The sequence below is a fragment of the Micrasema longulum genome, unplaced genomic scaffold, assembly GCF_059751315.1.
Source record: "Micrasema longulum isolate JH-2025_06_02 unplaced genomic scaffold, ASM5975131v1 h1tg000043l, whole genome shotgun sequence".
Taxonomy (NCBI): domain Eukaryota; kingdom Metazoa; phylum Arthropoda; class Insecta; order Trichoptera; family Brachycentridae; genus Micrasema; species Micrasema longulum.
This window is the reverse complement of record NW_028277250.1, coordinates 1-13,924: the sequence shown is the minus strand read 5'-3', so window position 1 is coordinate 13,924 and position 13,924 is coordinate 1. Positions and strand designations below refer to the sequence as shown.

General features: G+C 30.3%; 2 protein-coding genes across 5 annotated transcripts in view; one reads left to right on the top strand and one right to left on the bottom strand.

Annotated features, from left to right (window-relative positions):
• Nucleotides 1–8,351, top strand: part of inaF-D (trp-interacting inaF-D) — a 44,544-nt gene extending 36,193 nt beyond the window's left edge. For all 4 annotated transcript variants that reach the window (XM_088227330.1, XM_088227337.1, XM_088227319.1 and 1 more), the window contains exon 2: nucleotides 6,759–8,351. In XM_088227330.1, coding sequence (XP_088083456.1) covers nucleotides 6,759–7,024 — 266 coding nt within the window. In that variant the 3' untranslated portion in view covers nucleotides 7,025–8,351. The remainder of the gene's footprint in view (nucleotides 1–6,758) is intronic.
• On the bottom strand, nucleotides 8,342–13,591 carry LOC148285301 (U3 small nucleolar RNA-associated protein 25 homolog; the record flags this gene model as incomplete). The annotated part of the gene is made up of 6 exons (XM_088227306.1): nucleotides 8,342–8,557; nucleotides 9,555–9,731; nucleotides 10,775–10,970; nucleotides 11,079–11,234; nucleotides 12,585–12,859; nucleotides 13,349–13,591. Coding segments are annotated over 6 exons (1,212 nt in total), but the record flags the coding sequence as incomplete, so codon positions are not given.
• Nucleotides 13,592–13,924: the final 333 nt, after the last annotated feature.

Sequence of the window (13,924 nt, the reverse complement as noted above, 5' to 3'; positions counted from 1 at the left end):
CATTCATTTCAATACGTTGCGTTGTGGAAAACATTTAGAAAGCTTTTCTCTAATTTCCGGCGCGACACAAAGCTGACTCAATAAAGTTAGTTAATTCAACAATATTTTGAATTACACAGTGTGTAAAGTGGCCACTTAAACCACCCAATGACAGGTCACAAGTCCTGCAAATGCCTAGACTTCCATATTCCCTTCTCAAATGTGTTTTCTCTCTTTGTTGGAACAAATTTGGCAGTCGACACTTCTTTATCTACGAATACACATTTATTTGTTTTTCATTTTAATACCTCACTTTATAAAACAAGTGTTATATTTTTACTAAATTTAATTTTGTGTATTACCTAGTAATAATTATGTAGGTAGGACTTTCAGATATTAAAGGACACATAATTTTAAAAACTGGAAAATTAGAAAGGTTTTTATCGCTCCATATACGTAGCAATTTTTTTTCTTAATCCTCGATTTTTTCCTAGTGTTTATTTTTATTTTTTATACAATTAACATGTTTGAAAATTTGAGGAAGGAATTTGAATCGAATGGGTACCGAAATAATTAATGTCATACATGTAAGTACTTCTCGGAAGATATGCGTATTAGGATAAAACAAAAAAATATTCAACAAAATTTTAGCTGTCGTTAGCTTGCAAAAAACGTCGATTATTCGTAACAAAAAACAATTATTGTTAACTCCAGAAAAAAATGATTATACAAAAATCGGTTAAAGCAAATTGTGTATTTTATTTAAATTACACTGTAAAAAAAGTTCCTGCGCGACAGCGTCCTTAGCGAATTCAAATTTATTTAAATATTTATAAAAATATGATACACATATTAAACATTTCTTCGACTGTAGGAATCAACCAAATTCGTTCAAAATCTTTATGGCCCATAACTGTAATAAACTATTCTAAAATAATACAAAAAATACAACTCCCTTTTTGCACCTTATGGTGCATAGGGCACTGCACTGATACACCGATTGCAGCGTATCTTGATCATTTTTGTTACATGCAGGTAAGATGATCAGTCTTACGCTTCATATACCAGTCTAGGGACTATGAAATATTCTAGTGTGAAAACATCCTTTTAAATTAATATTTCATATCAACCATGTCGAGAATCGAACCCCGAGACCTGTTGCACGGTAGACATACGCGCTGACCATTAAACCACGAGGCCGTATTAAAAAAGGTTGAAAAACATTAGTTTACACCAGGTAGCAGGAAAAAAATGGCATTGAAGTTTGATGTCCGTTATCATTTGGGTAAAAAGAACACGAGAATACGTCTAAATTTATTTTAAAACACACCCAAAAATATTGGCGTCATAAAAGAACTTTGGGAGAAGATACCTACAAGATTAATTATCTAACATTTGTATAAGTATTAAACTATATACTATAATTTATAATCCTATTAAGTTTTAAGTAAGTAGATAGGCAAAATACAAGAAAGAAACTGGAAAAAAATCTTGACTTAGTTAGGAATAGTAAAAATACCGCAATGACCCTTGAGTTCCTCGAGTTGTTGGATTGTGTAAGTGGACACTCCACGGACTATCTTTAGATCTAGAAGTTACGATGTATTATTTGTGTATAATATTTTTTTAAATCCATAGCATGGCAAATAATTTACTGGTTGTGTAAAATACCTACCTAGTTTATTTAACTACATGACCATATAATATTTCACAAGACTTGCTTTACAATTATATTTTATACAATTTATATCTTATTTAATAGGCCCTACTTTACATAAATTATGCAGGGATTCTGTCTTAATCCTTTATTTATAAATAAATTACGTCTATGTAATCGTTCATAATTTAGATTGATGTTTTAATATTTTTTAATAAAAAAATTAAATAGTTTAAAAAAAATAATAATTTAATGAATTAAAGATACAAAAATTTGTTTTAGATAATTTATTTTTTTAGATAATCAATTTGAAAAAACACATTAATCTAATAAATAAAGCACCTATTAATCTAATTCTCACAAAAATATATCCTAATTTTTTATTAAAATTTAATAAAAATGGAATTATATAAACAAAAATTGATAAACCTAAAACTCCCTCACAAACCGTTGAAATTAAAAATAAAACTATAAAATAAAACCTTTCTATAGTTAATATACACATATATAAATATATAAATAAAATTAATATAATTTATTTATGTCTGGATTGGGGGCTAATTTTGAATTTAATTTATACTACAGAGTTTACTCCTTAGCTATATATTCTGTTGTGTTATTCTATTTTGGATAAAGGAATTTTTATGTATTTATTTAATTCATATTATGACTAACTGTGAAATTTAACATGTTAAATACTTAGGACTAACAATTGACATGGACTATTCACGTAAACAATTTAATTATAAGCAAAGTGGCGATATTATGGAGTCTTTTATTTAACTCAAAAACTTTGTTTAAAAAATAGAAAACGTTATAATGTCCGAAGCCCATGTAAAATCTAAAACATTTTATATGCAACTACTATGGGGAACCGAAAATCAAAAATGACATGAACAGACTACAAAGAGAGCAACATTAAATAATAAAGTTAGTAATAACTAAATAAAACTTTAAACAAACTAAACAATTGAGTATAAGTTAACTCTTTTAACTAGAATATTTTTTATTCATAAATTAGCCACTAATGTAATTGAAGACAAAGAACGAAAGCTTGAAAAAATGTAGTAAACATGGACACTACGAGAATATCAGAACAATATCATATACAACTTTTTTAAACGAGATAAGGACAGTCGAGACTTATAAACCAGGGACTAAAATTATACAATCAACTATCAGACAAAACCAAACAAAACCTCAGACAACCTTTACAAAATATATTAAAAATATTATCATTAACACTTTGAGCACCGCGCCGGCTGAATACGCATAGAATTTATCCTATGCCCGGCCCATTTTTGTGATATTTCATGCTTTGTGATGGGTTTCTAATTATGAAAATACTGGATTAAATCAATTGAAACTTCTAATATTTATTTAAACAATTAAATAAATTATTTTTGCGTTACAGTTTTGCCAACATTGGCCTTTATAAAGAACCACATTGCAATGTTCGCACATATACAGGGTCTCACTCTTTTTTTGTGTTTTGTATTCCGGAGCCGTGTAAACATGTGATTATTTGCGTTGTGTCCCGGTCTCGTGTTTTCACGTAGTTTACTAGCTGCGTAAAATTACTAATAAAAGTCACTAGATGTCAATAAAATACACTTTTTTAGACAGCTGGTAAACCACGTGAAAACACGGGACCGGGACACAACGCAAATAATCACATGTTTACACGGCTCCGGAGTACAAAACACAAAAAAGAGTGATACCCTGTATATGTGCGAACATTGCAACGTGGTTCTTTATAAAGGCCAATGTTGGCAAAACTGTCATGTAAAAATGATTTATTTAATTGTTTAAAAAAATATTAGAAGTTTGAATTGATTTCATCCAGTATTTTCAAAATTAGAAACCCTTCACAAAGCATGAAATATCACAAAAATGGGCCGGGCATTATATAATTACGTGTTTACACGGCTCCGGGATACAGTGTTAACAGTAGAATATGAATTTTAAAAAATATTTTCATTTTGTTAAATGTATGTAATCCGCAATGATAATAATAATAATTAATAAATTTGAGATAAAAAAAATTAATTATTTTATAACATATAAAGTAGGGGAAGATGGAGAAGAATGTAACAATTTTTAAATTTAAATTTTAGAAAAATATGTAAATATTAAATGAACACCTTTCTTAAAATCAATTAATTGTTTATCCTTTAGCTTGACTATACTAAAAACAAACGATAAAAAAAACATGCTTGTGATTTATAAAATAAGTGATTTTTTAAATTACCCCAGATCTGAGGTACAGTGTCACTAGCATAGGGGAACAGTTTTATAATTTATTTGTGACCTAACATTGAAGGGCCCATTGAAATAAATTTGCCAAAACAAATACCTTTTGGGAATTAATAAAGATTAGCTTGCTTCTTTGTATTTGGATGCGGTAATATCATTTATGCCATCAAATGAGACCAAGTACCAGATCAGAGTTCAATGGATAGTAAAAACATTTTTTTTCTCGCTTTTTCGAATGTTGAACTTTATATTCCTCAGCACCCAGCTAACAAAATGTTTTCTAGAAAATTTGACTACATCAAAATCACTTATCACCTAACAGTGCTACACTACGTCTCGTTTTACACTCTGCCCCATAAGAAATTAAAATGATTTCTTTTCAATTCCAAAAAGTTTGATTAGAATAACCACTTTTAATAGCTTGTTTGATTTATTGAATGGCTTACAACGATTAAATAGGAAATACATAAAAAAACTCATCATGCTGGACTATTCCAGAATAGCAATGAAATAACATTTGTTTAAATCACTACTTAAAATTAATAAAAACAATATTTTTCAATTAATACAAAAATAATGAATAATGTTATCAAACTAGCTCTGTATTAAGATTGCGGATATTGAACATTCATTGGCAGTAGGAAATAAAAGTATTGCTATGGTAAAAAATATAGGAAATATTATAATTGTTTCAGTGTACCCAGTGTTCCACTGTTCCCCACCTGACCCTAATATTATTTTACTTCATTATTTAAATAATTAACAATATAATTTTTGCCTTGTTTTGCTTTCATAAGAGGTTAGTATATTATGCAATCGATGTATGATATATATTTTGAGTAACAAAATTGTTAGTTTTTCTGATCTCATCAACTCTTTAATTTAATCACATTTTCATTGAATATATTTTTACAGGTACACTGGAACCTTTTTAAACAGAGGGTACGTTTCACACAGTACAATGATAAAAAAATTGATTTAAAAAAATTGTTTACTATTTATTGAACCTGATTTTTATTTGAAAGTATAACTTGACATCGAGCCAGATGGCTTGATAAAAATCACAATTCTTAATTTTTGTGTTCCCACCGGGAATCGAACCTGGAGTCTTCCATGCGAAAGTAAAACATCTTTGTCGCTAAACCACAGAGGCCACTTATAGTATATACTTAACAATCGTACTTACTTAATCGTAACAAAATAAAAATATTCACCATAAAAAATGTTTACTTAAATAATGTAGTTGTATTTATTATTAAAGATGTAGATATACATAGAAGTGTAAATGTATCATATTAATTTTCTAGATTATTTAGGATAATAATGAGGAAGTTCAGTGTTACGGAAAATAAATAAAAAAACAAAAAATATTTTGATAAAAACAAATTACTTTGAACGACGTCACTAGTTTTTCCGAATAAACCAATGATAGAGTGTTGTGATGGATTTCCGGTTTATGAGAAGCTAATTCACTAATCGGCAGAACTCGTGACGTCACACTCAGAGTAATTTCAAAGTAACAAAACTTTAAAAAAGCATAGTGCTAATAATACGATACAAAATACATATTTTTTCAAAATTTGTCTTAGTTGATTGACAAAGATTTTTTTTAAAAACCACTGAACTTCCTCGCTGAAAATTTTCTAATAATGACTTTATTTTAGTCAAACAAAATATTCCGTTCTCAGAATGGACAGAATTTTGAAGAATACCCTTGCAATGCAGGATGTCACTATTACATTTTGGAGAACTATCTCTTAATTCAGTGGTCGGCAAACCGCATCTCACACAGCGCAAGTTACACTTTTTGTTCAATTTATTTAGTCTACTTGTTCTACAGAAGAACTTCTACAGAAGAAAGGCAAAAGTCCTAGGACTATTGCCTTTTGAATTATTGAGGATATTGCAAATACTGTAATCGAATGCATGGAGAAGCATAATATTAAACTTGATGAAATTATTTCAATTTCAACTTAATATGGAGCTTAAAGTATGACCAAAATGGCAAAGGTTTTTTTCTATTTTTAAAGAAAAAATTAATCACAAGATACTTGTTTAACATTGAATCATTCATCAAGAGGTGAAAATTTTCAAATGTTATGGATTTGGTGATCAATATTGTCAACCCAATTGTTGTTAAATCTCCTTTACATTGCTAATTTAAAGAATGATTACTCAATAACAGAGAGTAAATACAGGGATCTTCACTGCATTATAAGGTTTGTTGGCTTTGAAGAGGAAACAGTTAAAAATGAAAAGAAATATGGCCCTCAAAAGAAATCTTAATCGTCGTAATGCTGTACTTTGGCTCTTTTGACTAATGAGTTTGCCGACCAGTCTTTTTTTGAATATTTTTTTTTTGAATGGGAGTAGTATTATTTTTTGCCTTGCCTATAATAAACAAAGTTTATATTTCAAAAAAAGAACTTTTTTGCAGTTAAATTATTTTAAGTGGGCCAATTAGGAACTTCTCAGCATTTGCTCATGTGGAGAGGAAACCACTTAAAATTCTTCAGGAGAAGCCGGCCTGTTGACAGCAGTCAACAGGCCTTCCGTTCCACTAGAAGAGTGTTCGGCATTTTTATCCCTACTTTGGTTTATTTTACCAATTGCCTGCACTATATTGACCATGTATGATACTACCTCTCGTGTGAGTTCTTTATTACCTATAACCGATGGGATGTCGCTAAGATCTTCACCCAGGCTTCTGCATCGCGCCTCCAGCTGTTGTCTTTGAAAGCCAACCACTGTTTTAACTGATTATCCCCATATAAAAATGAAACAATACATGGGAATTAGTTATTGAATAAGTGATGAGAAAGAATAGGTAAACTAGATTAAAAGTAATTTGTTTTATATTTTACAGATGGACACAGCCATACTACAGTAGAGACAGCACCAGTAGACACATCCACATTTCCTTTCCAGCTGGACAACTCATTTAACGTCATAGAAGATGAAATATTTCCAAGTACCAACACAGAGAGCTTGAATGATACAAACCAAGCTTCTACGCCTTCAGCCACTTCTACATTTGATACAAGCACAATAAACAGTGTAAAGCTTAATAACTTGCTACTTAAAAAAATAACCAAAAGTGTTTTGAGCTCCAAAACCTCCAATGACACTTAAATTATTTTTAAAATGGGGAGTATTGACATGTGATCTCAAAGTTAAATATTTAACATTTCAATTAAAATATACTTATCATATCCTATATATAATAAAATGGCAATGACCAATTTGAATACTCGTGTAATTAAATATATACATTTTTATAGAATGTCAAATACAATATTGACCTCAAAGAAACAGAATAAATCAAGCTACATAAAAAAAAAAACAGGTTGTTTCCCATACATCTTTTTTTAAACTTACACAAATTGAACTAAGTTGTGTAAAATTAATTAAATATTTGACGGATTGGTTTACAAAAACCAAATTATTTACAAATTACATATCGATTGAGAGTCGGACCTACCATATTATGTTTAAATGGCACAAAGGACATGACACTCGCTTACAAGGAAGGAGAGAATAACATGATTGTATTAATTTACAAACATGTATAATACCGTCCCTTTTCAGTAAGTGATGGGGCGCTAGATCCAGCCATGGTGATTGAAAATTTTTCATCAGATGATTTGACGTATTGAAAATTACAAAAAAAATGTAAGTTTTATGTATGCATATTGAATTTTAATTAACCTTTTACAATACAATATTGCCTAGTGGAAGATAATAAATATAGAAAAAAATGTAATACATGTGACGAATAGTTTTTTCTTTACTTTCATGGTTTAGTAACTTTGGTTCTTGATATATTCTGACTCTATGGGGTAGACATAATTTTTTAGGGTGAATGTGTTGAAAAAAAGTTGTACAAATTTCTCCGTCTAAATTTTATTTACTGGCAACGACATTTTCTCTGAGTATTCGATTAAAAATAATACATCATAAGAAATGATTTGATCAATCAAATAAAGTTTCAAAAATAAAATTGTAATTTCCTGATCTGAGGAAACGGTTTAAGTCTGATAATTTTGTGGAATCTAATGTTTGGTTTGGCTGTATAAAAAAAATTATTTCTTTAAAAACATGAATGTCTTAATAACAATTATTCATCTCATAAAAATCAGTACCGCGACAATAGTTTCACAGTTAGCCAACTGTGCCACGGCACCTGTTAAATTAATTTTAAAATGTAATTAATGTCAAATTCATTTTGTCTGACTTTTATGTAACGGGTGTACTGAAATTAATTGCCAAACTGCCCAATTTGATAATACTCCAAATAATTTAAGACTGTTATTGAAAAACAAGTTTTCCATCTTAAAAGTGAACTTTACAAAAATTTCATTTACTAACTCAATATGCGTGAATAATGATCATTATAATTTGTCATTAGAGGTGTATGAATGTAGGAAAAATAAAAATAAAACAATGCAAACAATATAAATACAGTTTTATTTTTTATTAATTGAAACATAAAATAAAATATTATTCTCCTGTCATAAACATGTGAACATTTCTTTCTGATTGGCACATTTTGGCCGTTCTATCTGAACTTATAACTGCTGACAACTGTTGGAGGTCATATTTTGTGTAGAGAACAGTGACAGTCATATTGCTCTCACTTCCACCATACTTGTTTTGGTTGGCTTCCTGTTGACAAATTAAAACCGTTAATAGCAATTAAAATTTAGAAACATTATTTTCAATGACAAACAAATTGGTTAAAATTGAATTACACTTTAGTTGATTACATCATAATAAAAATGACCATAGAATCAGAGCCTTCTAACTGGAGGTAAAGTTTTTAAAGTAAAGTAAACTCTTACAACTGAACTTTTGGCATTTACGGTAGTGAGTGTTTAAATATTATTTATTGATAAAATAATTTTAAAATGTTTACTACTTTGAAAAGTCATTAAAAATATACACAAAATCTTAATACGTAACTCAGTTTATCTAAGACGAACAAACATATACAGTGAATATCGTTCTTTGAATAATAGTTTTCCCGGAAAGGTCGCTTATGTCTAAATGTTTGACGGCACTCGTAAAAATGCGCGGAACATTCGAGAGCTAAGAGTTGCAGTATGTAGCTGCTGTGGGCGCCGATGAAAAGGGATTTGCTGCCTGTATCTTCATTAACAGGAGTATGCACAGTCTTTGAAAGATTAAAAACTTGCACATTCAATAACTGACGCGGAAAAAAACACATTTTTAAAGCCGAAAATATGCTGTTGAATTACTACTGGAACAAAACAGCCTAAAATCAAATGCCGATGAAAGATTATTTCCAATGCAATAAAGTTTATTTTTTTGTTTTTGTTCAGCTCACTAAGGTTTTTATTTTTATTTAAATACATTTATTTCCATCTGAAACTTGTATCCTTTTAAAATTTTTAACCTGCTAATGGAAATGCATATTGTGAGGGCTTTACCCAATCGTATCTCCATGTGTATTGACGCATTCTTAGTTTATTTCTATAGTTTTAAAAACGATAGATAGAGGTTTTAATGTTTTATGTATTCTGATCTCTTCTGTAGAAATATGAGAGCATGTCAAAAACAAAGATACATAAAAATGGGTCTTACAAAGTGAATAAGTCAGTTAAATGGTAGAATTTCTTGGGTATCCCAAATCTTTACTTACTTGCATGAGGTTACAGAGTTCTGAATAAAAGTGAGGGAAGACAGGTGGTTGATAAAATACAATATGTCTTATTCCTTTGATTCGCATTCTTCTGAAGAAGTGAAATCTCTCCGAATAAAGTAGAAAGTGTCCTTCGGTGTGGAAAAACATATCTCTTGCTCTTGCGATCTTAGCATCCTGCAATAAAAAAGGGAATTTAAAATTTGCATTTCGTAAAAAAAAGGCATTGATTATGTTTTCATAATTAAAGAGCGAATCCGAACACAAAAATGATGATGAAATATTATGTTAAGATCCTGGAACAAAGCTTATAACCATTGTGACAATATTGGCAAAAAGATACATCTTTTAATTTGCTCAAATTATTCTCAAAAACATTGCCATGTCCCCTTCTCAGGAATATGAATGTAATATAACAATCGGAAGAAAAAATATAATAGGGAAGTTCGGTGTTTTTTTAAGATTTTTTTATTTGTTGATAGATTATCAAACCATGCCAAAAATTTTAAAAAAATATTTTGATGTATTTTTATTAGTTGCTATGATTTTTATTACGTGTTTTAATTTTAAGATGAGGTCACAAGTTCTCATCGGAGAATTTTGCTGATTGGAGAGTCGGTTTCTCAAAAACTGGAAATCTGTCACAACATGGTTGATCCAAGAGACCTTCTGACGTAGTTAATTTTTATTGAAGGAATTTTTATTCTATTATTCATACATTTTCGAGAAACTTCGCCATGCCATAATTTTTTCGGAGTGTAAGAAAATATTTTTAATATCCAATTTCCCATAGCACTGAACTTCCTTATTGTCAATAATTCTCCCTTTAACACATTTGGTCAAAGGTGCAAGGATTATTTCTTGAGATTACCAATGAGGAGAAAAATAGAATCTCAAAACTCATTGTACAAGGGATTGAAGCTGTACAATGAGTTACCTGAAGGAATAAAGGAGATAGAAAAGATTGAAATTTTTAAAATTAATTAGAAAAATTACGTTTTTGAGAAATTTTGGTTAAAAAAATTATAATGTTATTAAAAGTTTACATTAGTTCTTAAGCTGTTATAAACTAACTTAATAAAGCATAAATAAATCAAACTAGAGAATATTCCATATTATCTTACATACTTTTTATTTGGCGTTTATTAAATAACTGGTTTAAGTATATATAATAAATAGGGATCCACAATAAGCCTAAGATTATGGATATTAAACAATACCTTTGAATATTCACAAATTTGTACAAAACTAACATCTTCTTTTTTAAAATAATTCCTGATTCTTACGAAGTCAAAATAACTTGGAACATAAATCATAGTATGAGCCATAATACTATCTTTGTACTGAGGTAGAATTTCTTTAATAAAATACTCGAATCGGGAGTCGATAGCAGAAAGTGGGTCTTTTGCTTCAATTCTGAAAACAAAAAATGTTTCGATACAATTAAAAAAATAATTAAATTTTTTAAAATTTATGCCACGGATAAAAGAGGTATTTTATTAAAGAACCGATCTTAAAATTTACCTTCGAAATACTTGAGGAACTTGAACAGCAACTTGCCTTATCGTACCAGCTTCAATAGGGTTGTGTATTCTAACTTTTCCTGCATAATTGAAACACTTTTTGTTAAAGAGTGAATTGATTTCCGGCAAAGCTACAGACGAAAACAGCAGAGTTTGTCTAAAAGCAAAAAGCAAAATTAAACTCAAACATACCTTACACAAAGATCAGTCAAGGGTATTGTGATTGGGAGGAAAGAAAAATGTAAGTATGTGATTTGTCATCATCATTCCCAGTCATGTATAGGAGACTGTATTTCATCGCCATTTAGGCAAAAGTCACTAATCCTAAAAATGACAGTTTTGAGTTAAATATACCATTCAAAGCGTAAAATTATCAAACTCATGTCTATCAAAATGGGCAAACGTCTTAAATTAGAAAAAAATGCGTGAATCTGAATTATTTGTATTTTATTAAGTGACTTTATATTATTACATATTAAAACATAAAAAAAACATGTTAAAAACATTTTATTATATTCTTGGTATATTTAGAATATAGTTATTAATTTAGTTCATACATTATATCAGTACAAGCACTAAGAAATCAAATATATACAATATCGTTGGTCACACGGGTTGACATGCACTGATTTTACAGATTGAGAGGCGGCAGAGTCATTGTTTCACGACAGGGGGTGATTTCGGGTTCCGGGTTGCCGAAACACGTGGTGCTTCGGACAGCTGAACTATCTCTTCCCAGTAACTAATGTCTCGCACCGTATTCAGAAGTTAGCGAAAGGGCCTAACAGCCAGCATTCGTACTTAACTGAGTAGGTACTCGGGATCAATTACTATGATATGGATTAATCAAATTATATGTCTGACCAAAGAACCCGGTTGTGCCAAATAAGGCAAGCGACTAGGTTAGCAAGGGTTGACAGTATAATATGACCGTACAGGATGAGAGCCCCAAGTAGGTGTCTTTACCAAAAAGTACCAAGAAGATAGGTAAGCAGAAAGGTTAGAAGACGACCCGGATTATTCTGACTTCCGGAGCTCGGAATCTGCCTTATAAAGGAAAAAATTAAGGGGGGATGACAAATTTCGGGGTCTCGCGGGGCATGGGGTAAGCGCAGGTGGCTGAAGAATTTCAGAAGGGGATTGCGTTTGAATACGAGTGTATGAAATCGTACTGCACATGTTAGAGAAGTTGTTAATAAGTAACTATATTGTAAGAGTAGGATAGCAATATGCGAAAAAATGTACAGGGATAAAAATGAGTGCTATAAAATTATTTTTTAACCACAAAATTACAATAAATATTTCTAATAATTTTTCCTCCCTTTCACTAACTCTTATAGATTGCATTTTCCTGATTCTGTCAATTAAGCTAATTTGAGCCCCCTTGCCTCAAAAACCAAGTAAAATCAAGTAAAAAACACCTGTCCAGGGTTCTGGTTCTATTTCACACACAGCACTGTATTCTTCAACCACCTGGAAACAGAAAAAAGTTGATTTGTCAGTTTACCTGTAATATTTAGTCCAACCATTTACTGCCCATGAGCGAAGTCTAGAAAAGTCAGTCCTGTGAGTACTCTTTGGCTGAAGGTGAAAATGATCCAGCACATGGAGTAAGTGGTCCCAGTTTTGCATGAAGAATATTTCTGTTTGATCAAGGATTAGAAGCTCCACAGAAGCAAGGAAGTCAAAATCTCTCTCTTCTTCTCCTTCTGCTCCAACGATTACTCTTAATCCTAGAGGCGATGCAATAATCAGGTCTGAAGAATAGAAGTCAGAGTAAAGCTGGAAAAACAGATTAGACAGGTTATGAAAATGTAGTAAATACTTAAGCGATAATCATTGCAGACTGTATTATTAGATTTTTCATAAAATATATTTTTAAAAAAGTATTTGCGTTCTAATGATCCAACCATTTCAATTTTGAGGCCATTTTCAATGAGTTGTAAATAATTCACTATTAGAAAATGAGAAATACGTTTGGGTAGAGTGAGGATCGAACCCCGGTTCTCTGATTTGTTCGTCCGCAACACTAGCCGCGGGACTACAACCTGATTCTTAGTAATCTTAATAACTCCCTAGGGAGTGAAATCCATTCCTTGGTCTACAAACATTTGGACAAACATAAAAATTGATGTAATTCGATTTTTGTGTATAAACACATGAGTATATATTTAAATAAATTAAAATCAGAAATTCGACACTGGTTAGAACACCCCAGTCGAGGTAAAAAACCTAAGATGTAAAAAAAAAACACGAAATATTGTGGTATACCTTAAGAGTTTTCTTTGTAATTGATAATCCAATTCTGAATGTGTCATCGGTATTGCCAGAAAAGATCACTTCATAATCTTCTGGTTTGGGATTTTTTTTTGGCATTAGAAGTTCATTTCCAGTGAAGTCATCTTCAAACCTTTTCCTATCTACAACTAGACTTGAATCATTTGGCACAAGCATTTCTATTAGCATTTTAACTATTCTGTATGCTGCATCTTTAAAGGGAACAACTATAATAACCTGGAACACAAGATTAGACAAATAAGAAAAAGAAACAGTAACGGTAAGTCTTCAAATAATTTATATATCGTCTTTATACTCATGAAACCCTCCAATTAAAAAAAAAGAAAATTCTTCAATTTGGTCACCTCTTTGTGCTAACCATTGTAATGAAATTGAAAAAAAAAAAAAAATTTCTCCAGTTCATCAATTTTTAACTGCATTTACCGAGAGAAAATATAAACTACAATCTTCTCTCATTTGCATTTAATTTACTTAAATTTAGTGATAGAAGAATAATATGTTTTTTTTGTATAAAATTGTAAATAATCTTTTTGATGTTCCTGATTTGGT